The 26,736-nt window shown below is 50.0% G+C and overlaps 3 protein-coding genes across 9 annotated transcripts in view; 1 reads left to right on the forward strand and 2 right to left on the reverse strand.

The window, feature by feature from the left end:
• Positions 1-1,928: 1,928 nt before the first annotated feature.
• On the forward strand, positions 1,929-10,874 carry LOC139673302 (malignant fibrous histiocytoma-amplified sequence 1 homolog). 3 transcript variants are annotated; one of them, XM_071558736.1, is made up of 11 exons: positions 1,929-2,074; positions 3,059-3,938; positions 4,527-4,818; positions 5,201-5,387; positions 6,379-6,569; positions 6,673-7,160; positions 8,366-8,523; positions 9,006-9,165; positions 9,956-10,026; positions 10,103-10,209; positions 10,439-10,873. In XM_071558736.1, the coding sequence occupies exons 1-11, from the start codon at positions 2,056-2,058 to the stop codon at positions 10,454-10,456; spliced, it is 2,571 nt and encodes an 856-aa protein (XP_071414837.1). In that variant the 5' UTR covers positions 1,929-2,055; the 3' UTR covers positions 10,457-10,873. The 3 variants fall into 3 exon arrangements, with proteins under 3 accessions (XP_071414837.1, XP_071414836.1, XP_071414835.1); XM_071558735.1 differs by having other exon boundaries at positions 10,103-10,874; XM_071558734.1 differs by lacking the exon at positions 1,929-2,074 and having other exon boundaries at positions 2,681-3,938; positions 10,103-10,874.
• Positions 7,670-14,490, reverse strand: IRF7 (interferon regulatory factor 7). Its single transcript, XM_071558737.1, has 11 exons — positions 14,397-14,490; positions 14,147-14,309; positions 13,700-13,862; positions 13,536-13,618; positions 13,312-13,357; positions 13,110-13,202; positions 12,843-13,034; positions 12,575-12,694; positions 12,056-12,436; positions 11,777-11,895; positions 7,670-11,144 (listed from the first exon to the last, which is right to left on the reverse strand). Exons 1-11 carry the CDS (start codon positions 14,417-14,419, stop codon positions 10,998-11,000), a joined length of 1,530 nt encoding a protein of 509 aa, XP_071414838.1. The 5' UTR covers positions 14,420-14,490; the 3' UTR covers positions 7,670-10,997.
• A 2,287-nt stretch (positions 14,491-16,777) lies between these two features.
• Positions 16,778-26,736, reverse strand: part of SLC25A22 (solute carrier family 25 member 22) — a 52,851-nt gene continuing 42,892 nt past the window's right edge. For all 5 annotated transcript variants that reach the window (XM_071558738.1, XM_071558741.1, XM_071558740.1 and 2 more), the window contains 5 exons: positions 23,311-23,429; positions 21,564-21,735; positions 20,601-20,755; positions 19,807-19,882; positions 16,778-18,930 (listed from right to left, as the gene is read on the reverse strand). In XM_071558738.1, coding sequence (XP_071414839.1) covers positions 18,777-18,930; positions 19,807-19,882; positions 20,601-20,755; positions 21,564-21,735; positions 23,311-23,429 — 676 coding nt within the window. In that variant the 3' untranslated portion in view covers positions 16,778-18,776. The remainder of the gene's footprint in view (positions 18,931-19,806; positions 19,883-20,600; positions 20,756-21,563; positions 21,736-23,310; positions 23,430-26,736) is intronic.

Raw genomic sequence — 26,736 nt, forward strand, 5'->3', positions numbered from 1 at the left:
TGCATCTGCTTTTTGCCCTGGCTATTCTGTATAAACTTGGATGCTTGGCTCTTGCATAAGGAATACTGTGTTTCTAGAAGAGGATTGGAGTTGGTTAGTAATTGTCCCTCCTCCTCTGTCGGATGGTTTTCCTATCAAGAAGCAAAGGAGTCCAGCACATGTACTGACTTCATCTTGATGTCTTGTAATGACACTCCTTGGCCACATGTACTGCAGAGCAACAGATCTTTTAAGTGACCATCTGAAACACAGTCGCTTATCAATATATTCAGCACCCTTGAACCTGACTTGAATCATTCCCCATTCAACTGTGTTGGAGAGGAGATGTTTCACAGGGAAGCTGAAGGGAAAACCCCTAAGTTACTACTAAGAAACTGGCTTTCCCTTCATGGGAACAGAATGCATGTGGCCTGTTTGACCAGATGGAACAACACTTCTTATGTGAGGACTTCCTAACCTCTTGGAACCTCCTAATGATCTTGCTGCTTGTCTTCAAAGAGAAATGTTTAGGCTCTCTGGGATGAGTTTTATAAAGCAAATAATGGCAGCTCTTTCCTCCCCTTTGGTGAGTGTAGGAAAAATCACAAAAAGGAACCTTTGGTCCCTTGCAGGTGTTCTAATGTTTCAGTTACTCTGATTTCAATCATAAGATTTTTGTCTACATACTGGTTCCAAGTAGCTTGTTTGGGGAATTTATTATTTGAACAAAACAAACCTATATACGAGCAATGTTTTACTGCCACAGTGCTTCACTCCCATCATTCACTATCTTAGAGAAGTGTTTATGGATAAGCCCTGAGCATTTTGAAGTTCATCTTCCTTGGCTCTGTATGCTTCCTGTGTGGAAGTGCAGCCTGAATGGAGGATAAGGAAGTGATAACTTTGGAGTTGCTTTGAAGATTTTTGGAAAAGACTCAGTACTGACTGCAGAAGAACAGCTGGAAGAGAAGGTGTAGTTTTCAAGATAAACTTGTAGCTAGAATACATATCTGGCAGATGGGTGTGGGGTTGTAAATACAAACACTGCTGATTTCTTGACAAAAGTTCAGACACTTCTATAGCGCTGTTGGCACAAGAATGAGACAATGTGATCTAGTTGTGCATACGCTTAGGCTGGAAATTGGACACCTCCCAATATGTCAGAGGAACAATTCTGGAATAACCTGTCTGCATAAGTGAAAAAGGGTAGGTGGTATGAATAAACAACCCTTGACTAAATAATAGAAGCAACTGTACTGTTTACCAGGAAGACAATGTCAGTCTGGTTTGTTCCTCAGACTGTTTCACTGCTTTAAATTCTTGTTTAATGTTAACGTTGAATTGGCAGTAAATATAACAGCCTGTTGCAGAGTGTATTAGGAGTGCCTGTACTGTAAGACCTGTTAAATTTGTCACTTCTGCAGCTGCTATGGCCTGGAGGAGCCCTAAAGCTGAAAACTACACATTCGTTCTGCATGTGTTCTCTACTGAAGTTACATCAACAAGATTACTGGTTCTTTAATTCTGTCTGCCATTAAAAATAAATCCATCAAATTCTAAGATGCCCTGTGGGAGAAGCAATGAGAAACATACCTAAAAATGTCTCTTCTGGCACATTTTAGAACAGTTTTTCTAGTATAATGTGTATACTACTCACTAGCCCTCTTGGATCAGATGCTCCCACCTGTTTAAGGGAAGAAATCTTATTCAACACATGCAGTAATTTGGTAACACCATAATCTCTTGTTAGTGTATTTCCCCTCCTCTGCAACACTGGTAATGCCAAAGGCTCCTTTAGCAAAGGCAGGGAGCAGTGCTGCACTAGGAGTTGGACTCAGGAACTGCTCTGCTGCCATGTTTGTCTAACAGGAGACCTCCAGAACTGCTTTTTGGGACACAGCCCTTGCTTTGCTATCTGGCCAGATTGCTTGGTTTGTAGAAAGCTGCTATGAGGTTGGATGGAGAAAGAAGGGGTGGGGTTGCCCAGCAGAGCCTGGGGAGGCGGGGAGTGAAACAAAGGGAGGAAACGAAACAGAGCGCTCCGGAGGATCCAGGTGGTGCTTGTGCTGTGGGGCCATGGCCCAGCCCAGAGCCTGTGAGTAGCTGCCTCGTATCTTCCCTGCTCTGGTTCAGCGTGGTGTGAGAATCTTTTGGTTTGTCGCTGTTGGAGACCCTGGGCACCTGGGAGAGGGTGAAAGCTTGCTTTCCTGCTGGGCTTGTAGACTGTCCCACATTCAAGTGGATGCTGAGAAATGATGATGAGTCAGTCCTCAGCAGGGTGTGTTGCACAAGGGGATGCTGCGTTTCGCATCATGTGGTGAGGAAGTGAAACAAGGGAGAGGAAAGCAAATCTAGCCATGTTTTGTTCTGGTATTGTGTGATCCCCATCCTGCATCCTGCTGTCGTTCTCCTTGCCTGGAAATCTCTAAATACCCTCCATTGGGGGATGTTCTTTGTCATCACTGAGTCCTTGTGCCTGTATGTCCTGTCCTTTGGGGAACCCCGCTATCCCTGCATTACTCCCCCAGTCTCCTGGGATTGGAAGCATCTTTGCAGGGAATGACAGCATCATCTGCATCTGGAGTGGGGCAAGGGAGAGGATGTGAGAGAGGAAGTGGCTGAACTCACTAGCCCTGGCCTCAACGCATCTCCCTGGCTGTGGTCAAGAGCTCACAGCAGACTGGGTGAGTTATTTGGAGAGCTGTTGTCAGCTCTGCCCTGCCTGCCCACTGCTGGGATAACTGCCAGTTTTGAGATAGGTGCATCTGTGGCTGGAGCTCTTGCAGTGCTCAAAGCATGAGAGCAAATCTGGTAAGGTGACACTTGGTCAACAAGTCAACATCTGGTGGGAAGTTTTTTCCTGTGTCTTCAGCCCCAGCCAAGATCCTTGTACTTCGGCTTCAGTTTCTCTCTTCAGGAGCTGTTCATGCAATTGTGGTTGCACTGTTCAACCAACTACACTGCTTTTTCTTGCTGGCCAAAATGATCCCAAAGTTGTGCAGAGCTCAAGGGAAAAAGTTGTCTGCAACCCATAGGGTCAACGTGTCTCTTAACCACCTTCACTGTCCCATGTGTCCAGGTCAGGAGCAGGAGGATGGATTGCGTGAAGTGAGTCTCTCCACCCAGAGGCTGCGTGTGCTGCCTCCAGCGGTCCTGAGCAACCCCATGTTGGAGAGCCTTGACCTGGACAGGAACAAGCTCAGGACGATCACTGGCATTTCTAAGCTTTGCAACCTGAAGAAGCTGATACTGTCCAAGAATGAGATTGTGGACTTTCCCAATGAAATCCAGAGCCTTGTCTGTTTAGAGAGGCTTGAGCTGAATCAGAACCAAATCAGGGTCATCCCAGAGGGGGTTTTCTCCCATCTCCCCAGGCTTAAACACTTGCGGCTGAACAACAACCGTCTCTGTGCCCTCCCCAGGGACTTGGCAGCTTGTCAAGGCAGCCTCCAATACCTCAACATCTCCAACAACCTATTCCGGACCTTTCCACAGGCTGTCCTGCAGCTGGCACTCTTGCAGGAGCTTCATGTGCAGAATAATGCCCTTCGCCAGCTTCCGAAGGAGCTCTTTCAGAGGCAATCCCTGAAAATGTTTAAGGCCAGTGGGAACCCCCTCCGTGAGCCACCCAGTGAAGTGTGTGCTGGTGGCATTCAGCAGATACGGAATTACTTCATCCAGCTTCAACATGGTTTGGGACAGGAGGACAAAAGGGTCAAGACCATGTTCCTGGGGGCCTCACTGGCAGGGAAGTCCACCATCTGCAAAAGCCTGAAGCAAGGGCAATCCAAACTGGTGCCCAGGGAAGAGCGAACAGTTGGGATAGAGATCAGTGAGTTCCAGATTGAGGACTTCACATTTCTCTTCTGGGACTTTGCTGGCCAGCTGGAGTACTACATGACTCACCATGTTTTCATCACCCCGCAGGCACTTGTCATCCTCGTCATCAATCTTCATATGTAAGTGCTCAACTGGTTTGGATTTCAAGTGGGGCAGGGGGAAAAAAAAGCTGGGGAAACCTTCCCCTGCACAAATTCACACTATTTCCATTGGACCTTGAGGTCTGCTGTTCTCACCATTAGAGTAGCTAGTTCTCTCCCTGCCCCCTTTTGCACATCAATCTTTTAATTCAGCCCCTAGGTCTGTCATCACCTTGTCAAAGACCTCTCTTTAGAGGCATTTAATAAGAACTCTGTCTAAATGGATTTGTTTTCTGCCTTGGAAATACCTTTACAATCCCTCTGTATTGTGCAGCATTCCTTGAACATGAAGGGAGCCTTGTGCTTGTGTTTTGTGCTACAGAGGGACACTCCCATTCACAGCAGGGGTGGACTCTACACCCCATAGCTTTAACTGGCTTAGCTTAAGAATGGGAGACTGAAGGATGAGTTTGAATATAGCCCATGCAAGCTTCTGAGATCTGAGCTCTTCTCCTGTGAGCTCCTGAGACAGCACAGCGGGCATGGTCAGACCTGCACTGGTGGAAGTTGTCTGGAGATCCAGAGGGTGAAATGTGAATTTGGGATTTTCTTTCTCTCCCTCCCCAGGTACCAAACTAACAACAACACTTTCAAGGAGCTTGTTGGTTTCTGGATCAACAACCTGTCCATGCGAGTCCCAAACTCAGTAGTGCTTCCTGTGGGAACCCATGTGGACTGCTGCCAGGAGGAGGAGGTGAAGGAGAAGAGTCATGATATCATGGCCAAGATCTCAGCCATGCTGGCAGAGAGAAAAAGCAACCTCACTCACTTCATCAACAACCTGGAGGGCAGCGAGGAGCCCAAGTTTTACGTGGATCAGTTGGAGAGGCTGAAAGAGATGGAGAGTTGCACTTTAACCGTAGGGCTGATTATCCTGGTTTCTGGCTGCCAGTGGTCACCCTGTTGTCTCTGACAGCCCAGTATGCTACTGGGAATAGTGACCTGGTGCTAATGTACCAGGCCACTACTGCAGCCACTTCCCTGGGCTGGGGTGGACATGATAACACCTGTGGCTGTGACCTGCTGGGTCCTTTTCCTGCTAGGTGATGGGCATCTCCTCTTGTGGCTTGTAGCAAGTGCCTGAGGAGTGTGAGGGGTTATTTACCATTACAAGGTGATTTTCTGGGAACTACTACAGAAAAGAGGTGTGACCTCCTTGGCATTAGGTTCTTCCTTTACCTCGCAGGCTAAAAGACTTCTCTGGATCTGCTTTCGGCAGGTATGTGCTTTCTCTTTTCCAGATCTTAAACTTAGTTGCTGTCAACTGCATGGATCACTGCGATATCAAAAAGCTCGAGTTCACTATTTTGGAGCATGTGAAGAACGAGGAGCTCTTCCCCGAGGTTGTCCGAGTGCTGCCGCCTGTCTACAGGCAGGTGGAAGCTGCCATTGTGGATATTGCACAGAGCGAGGAGATGGCAGACCACGGTGAGTGGTCTGTCACCCCTGCCATACCTTCCTGTGAGAACCTGATGTCCTATGCCTGTGGCAGGTTCTCTCCAGAGTTTTCCTGACTCTGGAACAGGGTCTGCACTGCTTGCTGCAGGTTCTGGCCCTGCTTACCTGGCAGTGGGGTCGCTGCTGAAGACCTTGCAGTGTTATTGCTGAGCATTAATTGCTGCTGCCTGGCTCTGTCACTTACAAGCATCTGCGCCCCTCAAGGCAGGTGCCTGGGGAAAAGCACAGGAAAAAGCCAACTGTGTCTTCACCGGGAGGCTCTACTAGCTGGCCGTATCGTCTGGTGTCTTTCTTTCCAGTAACTTTGTTCTTTCTCCCCTTTGCCCTGTATAAGCAATTAAAAAATCTTGCAGAAGGAGCTCCATAGCTCTAATATTTCTGTATGGTTTCCAAATCTACATCCTGCTAACTTTATTTAATTTCCCTGCCCCTCCCTAAACCCTTCTCTGTGTCCCTCGTGATTTAGCAGGACTAGCAGGCAGTCCCAGCTTCTTGCTTAGGCACCTAAAGCAGGTATAAACACTACCAGCACCCTGTGTCATCTGGCTCCCCTGGCCACTGTAGAATTAGAGAATGAGGAGCAAATGCTTTTCTTTTGTGGAGATAAACCAGGTTTTGTTGCTGGTCTCTCAGCATGACTGGGTGACAATCCAAGGTTTAACTGGCAATCTGAGGTTTTCTGGCTGGAAACAAACCTGCTCTCTCACACAATGACAAAACACAGATGCACCAGTAAATCCTGGCTATTGCCACTGCTGAGTCAAGGCAAGACCATGGGAGCTGCAGGGTGGCAGTGGTACAGCTGAGGATAGGCAAAGTATTTTGGGCCACAGTCACTGAGCATCCCCAGGGATGGCATGTGTGATATGGGGTGCTGATGTCATTTGTTGGTTCTCTAAAGCATCTGCCTTGGAATGTTGTGTCCGATAGACGTATGCTGAGCTTCTGCATCTCCCTCTAGGCATGACGGACCTCCAGCACCTGCTCTGCAAACTCTCCCAGCATGAGCACCTGGCCCACTTGGGCAGAGAACTTCTCCAGGACATCCTGCGGTACCTCCATCGCATTGGGCTTGTTGTGTGGTATGAGGAAATCAACCACCTGGAAAGCACTGTTTTTCTCCAGCCTACTTTCTTAATAACTATGTTCAAGGTGAGCATGGGGATCAGGACCATCTACTCTGCAGGGCCCAAGCTCCGCAGCTTTACTGGGCTCCTCTCATTGCCACCTTGTCCTTCCCTCTCTTCCCATCCAGCTCCTTGTGAGGTATCGCCTAGTTCAGCAGCTCGAGAGCATCTCTGTGGAGACACTGATCGGGGAACACGCCACCATCAGAGACAGGGCCAACTGGGTGTGGACCTTCAAGTCAAAGGCAATGCTGTGCCACCAGGCTGTGCGTGCCTTGGTGAAGGATCAGCTCTGTTCAGAAGGGATGCAGGATGTCTTTGAGGAAATCATGGGACATAGGCCTCACAGAGGGAGAGGGAAGCTCTTCAGCCTCCTGGAACACTTTGAGCTCTGCCTGGAGGTGAGGCACACTGAAGCACTCAACCCACAGGCCAGTGAGTTTGTGCCTGGGAAGCCATGGGAGACAACACAGAGCCAAGGCAAGTCCTGGTACTTGTTCCCAACCTATCTGAATCAAACTGAAGAAGTCTCTGAGGTATGGGGAGGAGACCACCCTGAGGACCTCCACATCCGTGCCTACTTCTCCCCCGAAATACCTGAGGGCTTCTTCCAGAGGTAAGCAGTGGTTTCTGGTCCTTGATGAGGTTGTGTGATTCAGGGTTTGCTCCATGCAGTGCCAGTATGACTATCAGCAAGCCCAGGCTGTTGAGACTGCATCTGGTGAGCTGTGAGGCTGGGAGTGAAGATCCCAGGATGGCTTCTCAGCTCTGCCACACACAGGTGGAGCCCTGGATGAACCATTACAATGTTCTATGTCTGGATGTAAGCAAGCGCCACTCTCTGTCTGGTTCACCTTTCATGTGGAGTGGTGTTTGGCTAGTCTGTGACTGTCCAAGCAGTGAGAGGTCTCCCAGTCCCACCTGAGGTTGTTCCAGTTTCTACAGGTCTTGGGACTGTACCAATTTTTGGAACATCTCCTGGCATTGTGGACTTGTTTCTAGAGTTTTATTTGATGGTGGTCTGGTTTAACCCCAATTAGAAACCAAGCACCACACAGTTGCTGACTCACTTCCCCCTGGTGGGGTTGGGGGAATCAGAAGAGTAGAAGTGAGATAACTCATAGGTTGAGATAAAGACAGTTTAATAGTTGAAAAAAATGTAATAGTAACAGGAATAACTATAATAATATTGTAATGAAAAGGAAACCAACAAAGAGAGAAATAAAACCCAAGAAGAACAAGTGATGCAAATGAAAAACAACAGCTCAGCACCAATCAATCAATGCCCAGCCTATTCCCAAGCAATAGTCTCCCAGCCAGCTTTCCCCCAAGTTTATATGCTGAGGATGATGCCATATGGTATTGGATATCCCTTTGGTCATTTGGAGTCAGCAGTCCTGGCTGTTGCACCTCCCAGCTCCTTATGTACCCCATCCTCCTTGCTGGCAGGGCAGCATGAAAACCTGCAAAGTCCTTCACTTGGTGTAAGCCCTACTCAGCAGCAACTAAAATATCAGTGTGTTATCTACGTTGTTCTCATCCTAAATCTAAACAACAGCACTGTACCAGCTACTAGGAAGAAAAGTACCTTAATCCCAGACAAAACCAGAACAGATGGCCAACTCTGGAAGCATCTCTTGGCTTAAGAAGCTGCTACTTCTGCTTGAGCTTTTGGTAGGGAAGGGTCCTCATTTGGTGTCTGCCTCTGTTCTTACTGAAATTGGGTTCATATTTTCAAGTCCACCTGGTGCCATGCTTTCTACCAGTGTAAGGGATAAGGTAGAGGGAGAGTGGTGAAAGCCATGGGCAATCTCCTTGCAGGTTCCTGGTAAAAGCTTGCTCCTTCTATTCCACACACTGGGTGGCAAAGGTGACCTGCCTGCTTGTATGCAATGGCAAACCTCTGCTGATCAAAGAGAATAACCAGAGGGCCTACAGCTACCTGGAGCTCCGGAGCAGAAAGCCAGCAGGAAGGACAGGTAAGATCCCTGATCCGTATTTCATGACTCCCAACCCTATGTCTCCCCTTAGCTCCCACTCCACCACTTCCAGCCCTCTGGGCAGAGAGGCGCAGAAGCCTCTGCCACATGTCTTAGTCTGACCAGGGCCCACCAGCAGTTCAGTTAAAGATTTCCCCCTTCTCCATCCAGTTCTGTTCAGGATGCCTCTAAAAGTATTACATGGAAGTGGAGATTCAAGTTGTCAGCCTTCTAATGAGCAATGGGTCATCCTTCCCCGTAAAGGGCAAAAGGGCCATCCAAGTTGGGGAGCTCGTTTAATGTAATGTTCGATTCCCTATGAAGGCTATGGGTCTTCATTACCTTGAGAAATGGAGCTGGTCCAGCTGTTCTGGTTGTGGTCTGGTGGGTTTGGAAGTGATGCGTGTATCACAACAGCATCTCCTGGGCTGCCGCAGTTGGGGGATGTAAAGCAAGTGAGACATTCTCCTTTTGCCTGGAAGGTTTCCGGTTTGCCTGGGACTTCCTTGTGGCAGTTGTGCTCCTCATCCAGAAGCTCGCTGAGGAGTGGCCGGGGCTGCACATGTGTGTGAAGAGTCCCTGCCGAACAGCCGGCTGTCCCGCAGAGTTCATCTGGCCAGACATGGATGGCACAAGTGCCATGTACGTACACATTGTGCCACTCCAAACCCAGGTGATCGCTACTGCAATGCTAGTGGGGTTGGTCAGCTAAAAACCACATGAAACTAGCTGTGAAACTTGACAGGCACCCTACATAGCACTTAACTGGTGTGGGAAATTCAATCATGAAAAGAAGGGTGAAGAAGCTGAGACTCTGGGGCTCAGGCATATAGAATCATAGAATCGATTGGGTTGGAAAAGACCTCTGAGATCATCAAGTCCAACCCTTGGTCCAACTCTAGTCCATTTACTAGATCATGGCACTCGCCATGTCCAATCTCAGTTTAAAACCCTCCAGGGATGGTGAATCCACCACCTCTCTGGGCAGGCCATTCCAATGTCTGATTACTCTCCCTGTAAAGAATTTTTTTCTGATCTCCAACTTAAATTTCCCCTGGCAGAGCTTAAGCCCGTGCCCCCTTGTCCTATTGCTGAGTGCCTGGGAGAAGAGACCAGCCCTCACCTGGCTATAAATTCCCTTTCAGGTAGTTATAGACAGTGATGAGGTCACCTCTAAGCCTCCTCTTCTTCAGGCTAAACAATCCCAGGTCCCTCAGCCTCTCCCCATAGGACTTATGCTCCAGTCCCTTCACTCTGGACATGTGCCTGTTTCACTAAGAGCTAAAGGTGCTCAGGCACCTGGGAGGGCACCCCAATGGCAGAACCTCAGGTCAGGGGAAAAGCAAACCTCTTCCATTGCCTTGCCATTATCTTCCATGGGAACTACTGAGGTCAGCTCTTGTTCCTTCTTCTTGGGGCTTTTCCTCCACAGGACAATGGAAGATGTTAAAACATGTGGGATGTGTGGGCACCGTTTCACCGCAGAGCTGCTTCTGCCCAAAGGTGAGCCCAATGGTCCTGAGTTTGTGCTGCAACAGCGCTCAGGGGAAAGAGGGCTGAGGGTGTCCCGTTTCCCCAGTGCCCAGTCAGCTGGAGGAGCCCCCAGCACAGCCTTCTGCTCACTATTACATGACAAGCTATGGGACCACCGCCTTTGGGCCCAGCAGCATCCAGGTCACTAGGGAGGTAAGGACACTGCCACCTCCCCTTGTCCCGGAACCAGCAGTGATGGCCAGGCTTGTTCTCTCCCCTCTTCTGAAATGAGGGGGTGTGGTTCCTTGCCAGCCTGGGAATGGGACATCCATCTTCTGGCAGAGCTCTGGTTTCCATATTGCTCCCTGAGATACCACCACCTCTGAGCCTCAGAGCTCAGATCTGGGTACTTCATGTTGTAGTTACTCCCTTATTTTTCCAGAACATCTCCCATGATTAACTCCTGCCAGTGGGGAGGCATTTGCTGAAGAATTACTTTTGTTTAGCCAAAGCCAAGCTGTCCATGACGCGATGTGCTAGCAAGTCATGTTTGCAGCCTTAAAGCATGAAATAAATGATTCAATAAATGCATCCCTTGATGTGTGGGAAATCACCTCACTTGCTGAGACTTTAGGGGAAGAAGGTGCTGACAAGTGCTCTGATACCACTCCGCTGCTGCCAGCAGGGCCTTTGCTGAGACAAGGCTGGCCATGGACCCCCATAGTTTTGGGGGGTACAGGGGGTGGTGAAGGTTCAGACCGATAGTGGGGGCAGAGGTCCAGGCAACGTCAGCAGGGAACTACCTTTCTATACATATATTTAAACTTGGAAAAATTAAGAAAATAAATCTGTAAACGACCACAACCCATAAAATATATAGCAGCTGATGGAGGGGAAAAGCAACATATGAGTTCCGGGATTGGTCAGTGAAGCTCTCCTTAGGGTCTGGGGTGCCCAGTGGTCCTGCTGCCTATCCCAGGGGCCCATTGGGTGGGTGAGGATCATTCCAGCTGCATGTTGTACTGTTCAATGAGCTCATAGAGGCTGAAGGAGTCTGAGAGCTGCAGGCTGATTGTCTGGCTGTCTAGGGAGGAGGCTCCTTCCTGCAGCACCTTCTCATACCAGTACTCACAGAACTTGGGCACCAGCTGCAGCAGAAAAATGTCAGGGTTATGGGCAGCTGCCTGGTGTGGTTGCAACACCCTGCATAGCCCTGCAGTCCTGGCATCCTTTATCTGCCCCAACCAGAGGATCCCCATCCCTGGGCTGCCTTCCACACCATCCCACCCAGAACTGAGTGTCCCCTGACTCACCCCTGCCCCACACTTCTCCTGGTCCCCAAGGATTCCCTCCCTGATCACCCAGCCCCTCCCAGTCTCCAAGGGTCCCCCCTCCCCTGTCACTTGGTTCCCCCATCTCTCTCAGCTCCACAAGCAGTATCATCTGCCCCATATACCAAGGGCTCCCAGATCCCCATCTCCACGGCACACCAAGGGACTCCCTTCTTGGGTACTCAGGCATTCACCTTCCCTGGCCCCTGACAGTCCTTGTCCCCAGACCCTGAGGAACCTCCATCTCCCCTCCATTTTCTAAGAGTCCCTACCCCATGGCACCCAGAAACCCATATGCCCCAGCCTCCAAGGGTCCCTCCCCAGGCACCCAGATCCTCCATCTCCCACAGACCTTGGGGGTCCCCCTCCTCAGGCACCCAGAATCCCAGCTCCCCTGACCCTCATGATCTCTCCCCTTCCCTGGGCAGCAGTGTAATTGGCTTCTGCACCTTGACCAGGATGAGCTTGGACTCCTTAGGCTTGTCCCTGGAGAAGGCCTGACCAAAGCAGAGGTAGATGGTGAAGTCAGGAGATCGCCGCCTTTGGCCATTGTGGAAGTCCCTTAGCTCTGTGAGGGAAGACAGTGATCAGATTTGGGGTAAGCCTGGAAGACAGATGGACTGAGAGGATTTGGATGCTTGTAACATCCTGGAGCTGGTTCCCATGAGCCCCAAAACCAGAACAAGGACGAAACAACACATGGAAAACAATGTGACAGCCCTACCCACCTGTGTGAAACTCAGTGAAGTCAAAGATAGGGGCTTCCTGGTCCCGGCAAAGAATGTTGGATGGAGGGTCCTCAGCACCCTCGAGCTGCTGAGACAGGGCCCAGAATACTTTGCACTTCTCCCGGCGGGTGGCAAAGACCTTGTGGGCGCGTTGCTCCAGCTGCAGCCCCACAATGCCCAGCAGGTTCTCAGTGATACGCCACTGCTTCCTATCGGCCATGTCGGCAGGGCTGGGGAAGCACACCACGTGCCAGGGGCCCTGGGCCACCGCTGTGTTGGGGCGCTGGTATGTCAGCAAGCAGTGGCTGCCCTCCACGGTCTGCCGGTGGAACTCCTTCCCCCGGTAGTAGATGGTGATGTCCAAGGGAGAGAAGAAGCCACCTGCACCAGGCAGAGATCAGCAGCCACATCCTCCAACCCAAAATGCTCTCCCCTCTCCAAAGCAGCCCCCACCAAGCATTATTTACTATTAATAAATCTAATAATAATTTATAGCTACTAATAATTAATAACCCTCACCTGTGTTATCCTCCAGCTGCTGTGGCTGTGGCACAGGGTTGGGGACCAAGAACATCGCCTCCCCTGGTGACTGCATGGGGACCGCGCCCTCTGTCAGGTGGCACGGCAGCGGCATAGCCCCTGCAGTGGGACATGAGCAGCATCAGCATTGGGATTTGGAATGCAGCAGGGCAAGGGTTGCTTTGGCAAATAGCAGCACCTTGGCCTCTTCCCCACCCCATTATGGCATTCCCATGCCCAGGGCTGGATCCTGCCCCACAACACCCACCTAGCTCCTCCAGCGGCATGAGGTCTGGGCGGCTGTATGTGTCGTAGGTGCCCAAGGTGGGCTGCTTCACTGTGGGCACCCACTGTGCAAATGCTGTGGGAGGGAAACAGTTGTTCTGGCCGGAGTCAGCGAGCAGCTGGAGCAGAGTGTCCTGGTGAGTCTGGAGCGGGATGTCCAGTTGGAGGGCGTCCCCTGCAGGGAAATCACCTGGCATCACACACCCATGGGGCCACCCACTCTGCATCCTTCGAGCAGGGCTGGTCTCACCTTCGGGCACCCAGGAGACGAGGTCGCAGGGCGAGATGTCACACTGCTGCAGCAGCTTCTCCAGCGTCCCAGGCTGCGTGGGGTCCGTGATGCCTGAGGGGGAGCACAGCAGGTGGGATGTCTCACAACTGGAAAATCAGCCCCCACTGAGCCTAGTGGGGTGCCCTCCCCCCAAAAAAAATATTGTGGGACTAGGATTTACCTGGAAGAGCGATTTCTGGGGCCACGTCTTGGGAGTGAAGCTCCGGCTGTGAAGGGAAGCGGGATGCTATCTTTCCACTATGGATGTGGGGCACCCAGCTTCCCCCTGGCCTCCATTTTGGCCAGGTGCTGGGATGCAGCTTGGGAGCACCCAAGGACACAGAGGTGCAATGCATAAGCAGGGGCAGTGGGGCCCCCCCTTGCCTGCTGTGCCCACCCAGCTACCTGCAGCTGCTGTTGTGCTGGCTGCTGGTCCCCCGCAGAGTCAGGGCTGCCAAAATCCCCCTCCTCGCCTTGCTGGAGGGTGGCTGAAAGGAGAGCACAAGGAGTGGGGCAGCCTGAGATCAACCACGCCACCCAACACAGCCCTGCCCTGGGGCCAGACTCACCTTGGTTAATGGTGAAGACCTTGTGTGGGTCTTCTCCACACTTGGAATGGTCCTTCAGCAGCCTAAACATGCGGGTGCTCCTCAGGGCACAGCGGAAGTTGGTCTTCCACTTGGCTGGGTCCTCCGACGACTCCTCATACCGCCCACTTACCCTTGCCCAGGCCTGTGGGTGCAGGAGAGTGAGCATGGGGTCCCTGTCTCCATGAGTATTGAGGTTTCAAGGATGACTGCTCCTCCCCTGCTGTGCCAGCTCCCACATCTCACCCACCGTGAAGACATCAATTTGCTGCTAGTCACCACCCTATCCCACCCACCTTGAACCCCTGAGGTCGCTGCTGGTCACTCCAGCCCTCCCACCCTGAAGACCTGGAGAGCACTGCATATCAACCCCATCCCACCCACCTTGAAGACCCCGAGGTTCTTGCTGGCGACCCCCATCCCACCCACCTTGAAGACCTCCAGGTCGCTGTCAGTGATGTCCTTCCTGGCGTTGTGCTTCCAGGGGACGCGGAAGGTGGTGCGGTTGGGGTCGAGCCAGCGCAGTCCCAGGTAGCGCCCACTGTTGATGGCATCCAGCAGCCACGGCCCGAACCGCAGCCTCTGGGTCTCCCTGCAGGCACAGGGCCGTCACCAGGGGGACTGGGGCCACCCGGGTACGGCGGCGCGGCGAGGGTCGGGGTGCTGGGACGCCGCTTACCCTTCGTTCTCCAGCGCTGCCATGGTGCCGGCTCAGCTGAGCTGCCGCGACGGGGCGGGCGGTGACCTCTGCGCGGGGGGCGGCCGCTTCTCGCCCGGTCCTTTATCCGCCTACTCCCGTTTTCCTGGAAATCACGTGTCCCTTCCGAAACTGAAAGTGTCGCCGCTCCCGCTACGGGGGGGGGGGGGTTTGTGTCCCGCCGCTCCCAGGGTGCCCGGGGGATGCTCTAGCCCAGCCTCGGGGATGCTGCTGCGCAGCCCCGCGCAACCCCTTCCCCAGAATAATAATAATTAAAATAAATTAACCGGACTTAAAACGTAAGCTTGGGGCACCCGGAGCGCTGGGGCTCAGCAGTCCCCGTCCCCTCTCCCGCTGGGGATTCCCGGGGCTTCCCGGAGCGCGCGCCCAGGCACAGGGCTGGAGTACCCGGGCCTTTCTCAGTTGTTTATTTTAACCCTTCTTGTCTCGGTCTTGTCTCCCAGGCCGTGCTGTGAGATAATAAAAAGCCGTAAAGGCCAAGGTCCGGAGGGCAGCGCTCGGCAGTGAAGCAAAGGCGAGTCAGCCCATCCATAACCATGACGGGGGCAGGTCAAGGGCAGCCCCAGCGCCCTCTCGGCTCTTCCCAGAGCTCGGAGCTCTCCAGGGAGCAGCAAAAACCACCCAAATCCCCTGAGATGTTTTTCGAGTTCATTACCCCAGGGGCCAGAGGCGGGCTGTGGGGCTGAAGCCCGGGGCTGGCGCCTCTTTCCCGCTGTGCTGCTCGTTTTTGAGGAAATTTCCTCTTCGTTCCAGGAACTTCTCCCTACTGCTTACTAGCCACTACTACGTTTTCCCAGAACATTGCCTTCTGTTTTCCACTTCCTTCCTAAAAGACCCCCACTACTTTCCAGGAAATTTCCCAGTCACTTTGCTTGCTTCCTGGGAAAAGTCCTTGTTGCTCTCAAGACTCCTCCATTGCTTTCTAGGATTTTCCCCTCTGCTTAGAGGATCTCCACTGCTTTCCTAAGAAACTTTCCCATGACAATCCCTGGGAAGCACAAAATTATTTCCCATGTAATATCATTCTTCCTCTCCCGACAATTCCCCTTTTGCTTTCCACCAATTCCTCCTTCACTTTCTGGGAAATTTCCCCTATTGGAAATAATACTGTTACTTTCTTGACAAATGTCACTTTCACTTTTCAGGAATTTCCCTGGTACTTGCAGAAATTTCCTCCTTGCTTCCTCCAATTTCCCTCCTTTTATTTCTAGACTATCCCCTCTTTAGCCTTCTAGGAAGTCCCCGCCTTGCTTTCTACAAATTCCCAGGGTATTTCCCCCTTTGCTTCCAAGGACTTCCCCCTAGTGCTCTCAAGGAAATTCCTAAATTGTCTTGCAGAAAATTTCCCATTTGTTTTTCAGGCTATTTAACTTTCTAGGATGGTCTCCCTTTGCTTTCCAGGAATTTCCCTATCACTTGCCAGGAACTTTCCGTTTGCTTCATAGAAATTTCTCCCCGGGGGTTTTAGGAAATTTCATTGTTTCATTGGAGGAAATTGCATCAGCCACAACTGACCCATGCACCTGAACCCAGGTTCAGGGTATACAGCAGCTGCAGCAAAATGTATTTAAGGGCAGTGAACACCATGAAACCAAAACAAACAGGAGACGCAACAGCCAGAGCCAGGGTGGGAGCAAGGGACTGGGCTGACATGGACAAGGTAGGACTGGAAAGGGCCTGGGTGGGTGGAGGAATGCCAGAGGGGCCACAATGGTGCACAAGGAGTTGATCCTGTGCTGGCTGACAGCTCCTACCCCAGGGAGAAATGGCACCCACAGGTAAGGGAGCAGAGGCATTTATTTACTTTTACTTCTCAATACAGCAATCAATGCCAAGAGTTTTCGGTTAATACATGATTAATTAAGTTGATGGGAATTCTCAAATTTTAAACTTTTTTGTTTTGCAAGCAGGACCCTGCCTGCAAGGGAGGCTCCCCTGCAGCCACAGTCACTATCCCCTGCCACCTCCCCAGGTCCTGTTGACTAAGGGAGATCTCCAAGAAGTTAAAAACCAGCCCCATTTATGTCACCAGCTCCAAAATGGAGGAAGATGACAGGAGGAAGAGTTAGTTTTACAAAGAGGTTTTAAAAAGCATCCCAAAGGACAAGAAGAGCTTTCCCTGAACCTTAGCCATTTCCTGCACCAAATTTTCCTCCAATCTTAACCCCACAATCCAAACCTGCACACCAACACACCCCTGAAGCCACAAGTCACCCTGCTTCAGGGGACAATCCTTAGAGACAGGACAGGCTGAAACCCCACTACTTTTTATTGGCAAAGTCTGTTTTGGGGACTCTCCCTGTAAATCACAAAGCAGAAAGGAATAGGGCACCTTAAAAAAATAAAATAAATCTTTATCTTTTAATCCACCCAAGGGAAATCCAGAGCAAGAGCAGCATCACAGCACTACACACAGCACAGACATCTACCATCATCTTTGCACAGATTCCTTCCCAGATACACAGAGAAGTCATTAAGAAAAAAAATTATTCACATATGCAAAGTGACAAGTAACAAATCAGCCATAGAACAACTTTCTTTAAGAGAAAAAGGATGCATTAAGGAAGAAGGCCCTCAACATACAGGTTTTGCAAAAACCTAACCCAAGAATGTTGAAACAGAAGTGGTTTCCTTTTAAACATTAAAAACAGATTTTTAATTAATTTAAATACACATTTGAAACACAAAGACCAAGCAAGCGCCTGGAGAACAAAGCAAAAAGAAGGAATGAAAGTAAATTCAACCAGTTTAATTTCAACACCAAAGTTGGGTGGATTGCACCAAATGGAATAAATAATGGAGAAGATCACACTGGGTTGGTAGGTCTCACACTTAAGGTCATTTAAAGTAGAATTAATTATACAGCCCAAAAGAGTACTGAACAAGGAAGTCTTCTGACAAATGACATCAGCTGGGGCAGTGTCCCTTTGACAGAGCAGGTTTTAGGTGTGGATTTGCCCCCTGGCACCCAACAACTATCACCACCCCAATGGTGTGATGAGTTCTTTGTGACGCACAGGCCTCGCCCTGCAGGTCATGCACCTGCAAACAGTTCCTTGATCAGGATGTGTGCGGGGGAAGGGAAGGGGGGAACCCTCCGGTTCTTCCACACTGGCCAGCTCCAAACACACCCAAGTCAAACACCAAAACACAACCAGACCTTGTGTTTTCACCACACAGGAGCAGCATTCTAGTGCGGCTCTCTGAGGTTTGGCACCACAGAAGTGGAACAGGTGCCTCCTTTCATACACCTGGACTCAGGCTGCAAAAAAATTAGATCAGCTACTCTTCACCTGCAGCCACCACTTTATCCCCCTGGGGATGAGAAGGTTGAAGGAATGTAAGTAGTTTCTTGTTGTTTGGTTTTGCCTCCCCACAACCCCTTATTAGAAAAAAAAACCCCAAAACAAGAAACAACCCCCCCAAAGAAAACCCCAAAACCAAACAAGCAACCCTCCCCTCCCCCTCCCTCCCCCCAACCCAACACCCCAGAAAACACCCCCAAACAAAAATAACTTGATCCCAAGTTCCATTCTCTTCCCTGCCCATAGCCAAGCAGGGAAGCACCTTTGGACATCCATGTGATCCCACAGACATGTTCCCTACAGAGCAGACATCTTATCTCTGCACCTCACCCAGATGTGCCTGTGACACCTAGTTAGGAGTGACATCCCTTTGCTTTAAAATAAAATAATTACAAAATCAATAGTAACAATCATCATTCTTTTAAGTCCAACTAATTTTCAAAAAGAGAGAAGTGAGGAATGAAGGTTTCCAGGCCAAGGAACTTGCCAGATCCAGCAATCCCCTCACCGTGCCTCCAGCAGCAATGAGATAGGCCCCCTTTGTGCAGTGCCCACTCTTGACCCAAGTTCAGCAAAGCTAAGGAGGTGCTGAGGGGACACAGCTACCCCTCCATCTCCTCCTCAGATAGCTGGCAGCTCTGGGAAGAAAGAGGGAAACTGGGGTGGATGAGGGTTGAAGTTACTTCTTTCCCCTCTCTCCCCAAGGCTGAGAGGAGACTTCTGGGTCTGCAAGCCCAGTCTGTGCTTACCAATGTCCTTAAGAATGACAATTTAAAAAGAAAAGGGGGGGAAATTTAAAAAAAAGAGATAGTCATGATTAAGAATTGTCCATGGAAGGAGCAGGAGGGGGCAGGTTCCAGCCCAAGACAGAGAAGGGACTGTCTCCCTCCCCATGTTTGCTCATCTGGAGACCCTGTCCCTTCGGCGTCCCTGCGCGAACCCTTTGTGCTGTTGCTCTGACATAATGGACACGGCTGATGAACACAGGGATGAATTCAGCGCTGCAGAGGGCGGGGGGCACACCAGCACGCCAGGGCTAGGCCCTGTGCTTGGGGAGCATGTCCAACAGGAACTCTGCGATGCCGATGAAGTAGACAACTTGTGCAATGCCGAAGAGAGGAGCAATGACCAGTGCTCGGCAATACGCCCCTTTGAAGAAGGCTGTGGGCCCTTCCTTCTGCCAGATCTTCCTGGGGAGAAATGGCAGAGACAGGTAAGTGTCCACCCCACCTTTCCATCATGCCAGGAGAGCGTCTGGCCATGCCTTGGCTTCCTGCCTCCCTCCAGAGGCAAATCCAGGCTAGCGCTGTCACCTGGCACCGCCCCCACAGCAGATCATACACCATTCGCCACGTGCTCTGCAAAGGCCATGCAGAAACATGCTCCATCCCTACATGTGACCCAGAAGCAGGAGCATCTGCCTGTGCCTGGAGGTACAGCTAGGACAACCCTATGCTTGCATTAAGAGGTCCCTCTATACAAAAGTGGGGCAGCTCCACCCTCAGCATGGGACACAGCCAGATGGCAGGAGACTCTGGTTATGACAGAAATACAGAAGAAGAGGTCCCCTCATGTTTTGAAGCAGCCAGACCACAGTTTAGCACAGAACCAGAGGAAAGTGCAGCTGGGGACAGCTCACTCTGGCAGCACTTTTGCAGACGTTGTGCAGAGCAGTCCCAGGAGGGATACAAGACTTAATACTGTAGGATTTTCAAACAGGGCCTTGGTAGAGGCAACCACAGCACCGCCTCCCCTTGCAGAACTAAAATCTCAGTGTTATGACTACTGGTGTTTGGACATAGGTATTCAAATATATATGCTGTATTTATCTTGCTCAATATGGGAAGAAGTTCTCTTTTATATAGCTATATATATGGATATATATCTTTATCCATCTATTTGGATGGATGGGTGGATTGGTGGACGGACGGACAGACAGACAGGTTCAGAGGGAACCTGAAACAGAAGCTGCTGGTTGGGTCTAAAAGCTGCACTGCCTGCCTGGCACCAGGCAGCAGCAGATGTCATACACCTGATGGGATGGCCTCCTTCATGAGGAGTCTTACTTGGTGCAGTCCAGGATTCCCGAATAGGTGTCCTCATTTACTCCTCTCTGCAAGGACTGCAGCCGTGTTTTGATCACTAGGGAGAAAAAGAGAGGAGGGACACTGGTGAGCACTGGGAGTGTGGCAGGCAAGAGCCAGCCCAAGGGTAGTATCTTTGAAACACAGTCAAAATGAGATTACCAGGAACACAGACTACTTTTGTGTATTTATCAGCAAGAATGGGGAAAGCCCACTCCTTTACAAACAGGTATAAGAAATGTACAGCCACCCAAAACCCAACCCCTCCCCTCACTGTGATCAAGGTTTCAAAGGCTGACTTAAGCTTTAAACACTTCCAAATTCAGATATGTTTCTGCGAAGTGGGAACTCATTTTCAAATGCTCCGCTCCTTCTGGAAGAAGTATCTAAAATATACAATTCCGCTCTTACATTTCTTCACACCTTGTAGCGTGTGCAATGCTGGGGAGAGGAGTAACTTTCTGGTGTTTTTCACAGGAAAGAAACAAGGTGGTATTTAGGGCAGATGCTGTGGAGCAGAAAAGGCCACAGATCTGAGGCTTTCTCTTTCATGACCATGCATGTAAGTGGTCTGTGGCCAAAGTTTAGCTCAGCTGATGTCACACCATCTGAGCTGGAGGCAGTTCAGACAGCAGAGGTCCCCTCCTGTGCTGCCCTATGCCCTCATGCTGTGAAAACGTTGGCAGTCACCCTTCTCCTCACCTAGTCCACTCTGGGCCTCTGACTCCTGTCACTTGGCACCAGGCCATCACCACCACAGGCTACTCAGGACTTACCATCACAAGGATTGACAGCCACTGCAGCCGTACTGCCAGCCACGCACCCAGAGAGGAAGGACACATAAAATGGAGCCTTGACACTGGGGTCTTTCTGGCCCAGCTTGTTCAGGTTTGCAAACAGCGGGAAGTAAACAATGGAGAATGGAACATCCCTGCAGTGGGGCGGGAGGAAAGGGAAGAAAGAAGAACAAGGAAGAGACAGCTCAGAGAGGGACACCAAAAAACTGAGCAAAGGAAGGGCTGCAAGCATCACACATTGGCACCACAGCCATGAGCACAATGCAGACATCCCAGCTCTGCGATTGCAGTGCAGACAGGAGCCAAAACTCAGCAGGGATAAAACTCACTGCACTAAGGACAACAGGCCCACAGGAGGAATGCAGGCCTGGAGAATCAATGGGCTCTCCCCTTTTTTCAACTCTCAGACTGAAGATCCCAACACATGCAGAATTCAATCATTTTGTTCACTTTTGTTAATTACAAGAGATTTGCATCCTGCCCTCCATTGCACTGGGAGTTGCTTTAGCTCTGTCCTTGCTAAAGCTAGAGGAGAGTCACTCTGTGATAGCCCAGGCAAAGAGTGTCAGAGCAGACACCAGTCCTTGACTCCAAAATGCTCCATGGGCCAGAACTCATTTCACACTGGGGATTCAGGCTGATGGTTTTGTTTTGCTAGTTCACACGAACTTTTGTGCACTGTAAAAATAAGGACCATGGGGAAGGCAAAAACCTCCCACAAAAAGCAGAATCAAACCTTCCAGGAACAAAAAGGCAGCCTCCCTCACTTGTCTGACCTTCTCTTCTTTAATGTGCAAAACCTATGCATGGAAACCAAATCAAATCAAACCCACACCCACTGAAGCCAGCACCTTCTTTGTGGGCTCATACCCCAGATGGCTGGTGCTACCAGTTCGGGACTGGGAACACCAGTGCCCTGCGTTCAAGCCCACACCACCCTACCTTAGCAGTGTGGCTCCCAGGCCCTTGTAGAGTCCCGCAATGCCCTTGCTCCGCAGCAGCTCCCTCGTTATCTGTGTCGCTGTGGTGCGCGTTTCCACCGCCGGCTCGGCTGCCCCCGCCGCAGAGGAAGAGGAGAGCTGGGCCTGCGCTGCCATCAGCTTCTTCTGTGCCGCTGGGGAGGAGAGCACAAGCACAGGTCTGCAAGATGCTCAGCAGCAGCCTCTTGCTGCCTGGTACCACATGACAAGGAGGAAGAGGCAGATCTCCAGGTGCAATTAAATTTGCAAACGAAGGCCACCCAGGTGCCCTGAAAGATTATAGTCCCAGTCTGCCCATCTCCCTCAGCCTGTCCCAGTCTTGCAGCTCGTGCTGCCACACCACGGTGCTGTCTGCTGCATTTTCCCAACAGTTTGCCCAAGCAGGAGCAGCCTGTCACACAATCTCTGCAGTGCAGAGAACATGAGTTGCCATGAGCAGGCAGGTGATAGTCCCTGCTTCCAGCTATGTCCCCGAGATGCCTGTATGACAAACTAAAGATGTTCATAAATGACAGAGGTTCAACAGTTCTGTTCTTTGCTTCCTTCCCTTGAAAGCAATCATTAACCTGGAGAGTTTCTCAGACACATTTATGAACACATCCTGGTTTCTCCCACTTTCCCAATTAGTGTACTTCTGCCCTTTGGCCAGAAGATGGAGAGCACATCAATCTGTAGGCAATCCTCTGGCTGCCACCAGCACACTACAGCTCTCCAGCCACACAGAGAACAGGCTGTTCACAGCAGCGAAAACCTCCCCTGAACCCTCAAACCATGGCTTAATTCCTTCAAACATTATAAAATAATACGCACAAAGAGGATAAGGTCTGCATTAAAAACAGTGAAGAGAGGAAAGAAAAACTAAATCTGCGATTATTCAGGAATGCCACATCAAATGAGAGATTAAAGGGCAAATCTCATTTTCCAGGAAGAGACATAAACATGGATACAGTGTCCTGCAGTGGAGGCTGACCCCTGGAAGACACTAAGGCAAAAGCAATCAACTCTTTCCCACAGAGTCTCCGTGCCAAACTGGTTTCAATTCTCACCAGAAAGACTCTGCAGTGTTTCAGCCAATAGACTCACACTCCCTCCTGCCTCTGCCTGTCAGCTCCTGCCCACAGTCCTGACAGCCTGATCCCAAACCTCGTTCAAATCCAGTGCACTGGGAGAATTTTATTTACTCTTTAGGCCAAGACAACTACTGTTTTCATCAGGAAGAGAAGAAGACAGAGTACAAGGGGAGACAACTCATTTGGAAAGAGCACATCCCCTTGGGAAGCCTTTAGGGGTGAGGCTACAGTGGGGTAGAAGAGAGAAAAAGTAGACATCAGAAAACATGGAGATGGAGGAAGCACCATAGGAAAGGGACATGAATATGCTAATGCCTTCTTGGCTGCACAGTATCTAATGAGTTTCCATCACGCACAAGCTGACCACCCAGTCATTTCTCCCATCTCTCTCCATTCATGAGCAACATTTGCTGTTTCACTTGCCAAGCCTATTGCTTTGAGCAAAAAACCCATCACCTTTTGTAACTGCAAGGGCCTCTGCAAAGCCAGCTGAGCAAAGTTTGGAAAGAAGTAAGCTGGGAAGAAGAGGAGAAAGCTGCTACAGTCTGAGTGAGATGCCTCTCACCTCCACCTTGACAACCCAGTCCCAGCCCTTTCCCCGCTCCCTGCTCAGTGCACAGGGGAGAAAAGTCCACATACCAATACGTCCTGCATCCTGCAGCTGGATTTTGAGCATCTCCATGGGAGTAGTGACAATCACCTGGCAGGTACCTGCACCACAGCCAGCCAGCATCTCCCTCATCAGCGTCAGTTTTTTCCTGCCCACAGAAAAGAGAAAGAGTCAGTCAGAGGAGGTGGTCTGAAGTAATACTGGGGCAGCTGGGTACGAGGCTTGGGGCACATCTCTGATGCTGGTGGTTACAGGAAAGACAGTCCAGGGGACAGAGGAACCTGCTAGGCTTGACAATTCAACACAACCCAGGCTTGGCATCTCTGCTGGTATCACCAGACCTGTAGAATAGACCTTTTGGCCCTAGAAACAGAACATTTGGAAAAAGCCACAAGCCCAGTCAGAACAGCCACAGATGGAAGCACACAACCCTCTCCATCCACAGACAGAGCGCTTCAGCTCTCTTCCATCACACCGTTTCTCTGGTTGGGCCATGGCTTTCAGAAAGGGTATCACTTCAGAGGGCACCAGAGGACCTGAGCATTAAGAGAGATAAGCAGCTTTCCTTCTGCCAGCCTAGTCCTTCAAACACTGTCAACAAACAGAGACCACAGGGCAAGGAGCAAGGGGGGAGAGAATTCCACTTGCTGCTTTGGAGTTCTCCAAGAAAAGCAAAATAAATAAACAGCAAACATGAAACAGGGAGGTAGCTCCTCTGTCACTAGGAGCCTTTGCACTAAACTCCCTGAGAGAAAAGGGGTGAGATGGAGCACCAGCACTGCAGCTTTGTGCATCCTCTGCACTAGAGAGCAGGGATTACTGGCGACACGTTCTTGCCTAACAAAATGCAGCATTTCACAGTTCCCTCCATCCCAAAGCCATGAAATAGCCCAGCCAAGACTAAAAGGAGGAACTCACGGTGCAGATACTCAGGAAGTCTCAATTTTCAGAAACTGATGTGTTTTCACCCTATAAAAACCCCTCACATCTTGGCACCAGAAAACACTGACTTGATTAAAAAGTACATCTGACATGCTTTTCTCTAAAAAGGAAAAAAAAGAGGCCTATATAAATCACACAGCCAAAGGGAAACAGCCTCCTCTTTTTTCTGTTTTAAATGCAAGTACTATTTTTACCTCCCACAGCCCTGCTCCTGTAGCAAGTTCTCATCTTAATCTACTCAAGGCAAGTCCCCACACTATGGCAAAAGCAGTCCCACAATGATATGCCCTATTCCCTTGCAAAAGCAAGGCATGCTCCCATGCCAGGGGTTTCACATGCACACACACACAGAGCACTGTGTGGTGCAGTGGACCAGCGAAGCAGTTTCAATGCCAACCCTACAGGAAAGGGAGGGCAGATGTGCTGTAATCCTGCTGGGCTACCACGTCAGCTGGGCTGATTTCTCCACCTCTCATCTCCTCCAGGGAGGATATTGGAGCAGAGGATTAGAGGCACAGAGCCACAACAGAGATTATCAGCAACTAAATATAGAGCTCTCCTATGAGGTTGAAGGGAGGAATATTTCACAGTCTCCCCTTTCAAAATTCCCCCATAGATGATAAGCTGCAAGGAACAATCTCTCCCACAGAGTTACCCACACAGGCACTGAAGTGTGCACAGCAAGCTGTCCTGGAGACACAGAGGTACTAGGGTGTGTGAATCCAGAGGTCCCCACTGCTACTGCCACCTGGAGGCAACCAACTTGTGCCTTTTTGGTGCCCTGAAGCACAGCACGAGTCTCTGTATGGCTTGACACAGCACCAAGGCTGCACAATCGCTAGCCTTGCCATGGAAGGAAGTAAACCACCCAAAGGAGCAGGCTGCCAGTCTCCCTCTACCACACAGCACAGCATTTCTTACTTTAGCAGGAGCTCTAGAGCATCCCTGAAGTGTGTATCTTCGGGCTTTCATCCTGGGCAACTGCTTAGATACTCAGTTCAAAAGATCAGGAAGAACTGGCCTACTTGTTCATCTGTGGACCATTATCCCGGCCAAGAAAAGTCAGCCTGGATTGACTGAACTCCATGGAGCTATGCCAGTGTGACCCTGAGAAGGATTTATGCATGTGGGTGTATTTTAGAGATGCCAGACAGGTACATCAAAAGCATCTAGAACAAGGCCTTTCAGCTTTTGGTCGGCATATCCTGGTAACTGGGGGGAGTTCAAGAAAAATGTAGCCTAAGATAAGCAAATCTTTTGACAGGAGGTTTAAAATTTGTCATACAGGGTCAAACTCCCTTTGCAAAACCCTCACCAGTCTGCACATAAAAGGAGCTTGAAAATGGTTCATCTCTAGATGACAAGGGGGTTTAAATATTTAAGGCACCACAGGATTTATCCTCAGTGGTTTAAAATCTGGCACATCTCAACTACTTTCAAAAGCTGAAACATCAGCAAAGATCTGGTCCTACAAGTGCAGAAATCATCTTTTATCACAGCAAGATAAAATATACACAATAGCCCCAAGTTCTGTACTAGCAGAAATCAGTCATTCTATTTTTTTAAATGACATGCCAATTAATTTGTGACAAATCAACAGTGTCAAATGGGAAGGGGAGGAGATGCATGCTTGATCTAAATTAGAATTTCAAATGATTGCTGAAAAATAAAATAAAAAAGCAGGAACTAGAGGTTTATGGAGGATTTTTTGAGAGCAACACATCTGTCCAAAGTCAGGATCTCAACACTGGTATATGGATGTCACATGGGAGCAGCGTAGGATTTTTTTCAAGTTTCTGAAAAATCTTGACCATGTAGGAGTTTACTGTTTAGGCAGGCACCAAAACTATCCATTCTAGAATCAGGATGATGAAATCTCTACCTAAGGAAACATCCACACAAAGCCATCCATTTCTATTTCCTACCCAAGAGGCTACTGTTCCCAGCTTGGACATCACCTTCCTCACTCATAAAATGACTTCTGCTTCTGATCTATCACCCCAATAGACTGTAGAATGTTGCCCAAGAGTTTCAAACCAGACAGCCAGTTTCTTTCAAACAATTTAAATAGTGGGTCTTTGATATGCATTAGGGGACTAACACACAGGAGTCATCCATCCGTCAAAGGGAGGGCACCCTGTCTGTCACAGTCCCCCGGGTACATGCTTACAAAATACCAGTCACTCCCTTTAACCCAACCCTTGATCTTCCAAGGGGGAACAACGAGCTACTGCAACCCAGAAAGCTGAAGCTATGATGCTGGGAAATGTAAAAGCAAGAAAGTTCCTATTACAAATTCCCTCTCACTTCTAGTGCCAGCTCAAAAATGCCTCAGACAAGCAAAACAAAGCACTGACGTGGGACAGATACACCTCAAAGTAACATTGTCAGATTAAATGTTGCTCTGGTAGTGATTATTCCAGGTATGTGCAGGAGCTCTGGGATGCGTGTTTGAACTAAATCAAGAGGAGGCCGACTCTGTGCCTGCATCAGGTTTGCTCTGGCAGGAGATC

This window comes from Pithys albifrons, chromosome 6 (genome assembly GCF_047495875.1).
Source record: "Pithys albifrons albifrons isolate INPA30051 chromosome 6, PitAlb_v1, whole genome shotgun sequence".
Lineage (NCBI taxonomy): Eukaryota > Metazoa > Chordata > Aves > Passeriformes > Thamnophilidae > Pithys > Pithys albifrons.

What these genes read in the sequence shown, in the direction of transcription:
- LOC139673302 (XM_071558734.1), top strand. Translation starts at nt 2,962, where the DNA reads ATGATCCCAAAGTTGTGCAGAGCTCAAGGGAAAAAGTTGTCTGCAACC. An exon ending in TGGAGAGTTGCACTTTAACC is followed by an intron (nt 4,819 to 5,200) that starts GTAGGGCTGATT and finishes TCTCTTTTCCAG; the next exon opens with ATCTTAAACTTAGTTGCTGT. An exon ending in AGAGCTGCTTCTGCCCAAAG is followed by an intron (nt 10,027 to 10,102) that starts GTGAGCCCAATG and finishes CCGTTTCCCCAG; the next exon opens with TGCCCAGTCAGCTGGAGGAG.
- IRF7 (XM_071558737.1), bottom strand. Translation starts at nt 14,419, where the DNA reads ATGGCAGCGCTGGAGAACGAAGG. An exon ending in CCCAGAAATCGCTCTTCCAG is followed by an intron (nt 13,203 to 13,311) that starts GTAAATCCTAGT and finishes GCTCCCCCTCAG; the next exon opens with GCATCACGGACCCCACGCAG. An exon ending in CCAAGCTCATCCTGGTCAAG is followed by an intron (nt 11,145 to 11,776) that starts GTGCAGAAGCCA and finishes TTTCTGCTGCAG; the next exon opens with CTGGTGCCCAAGTTCTGTGA.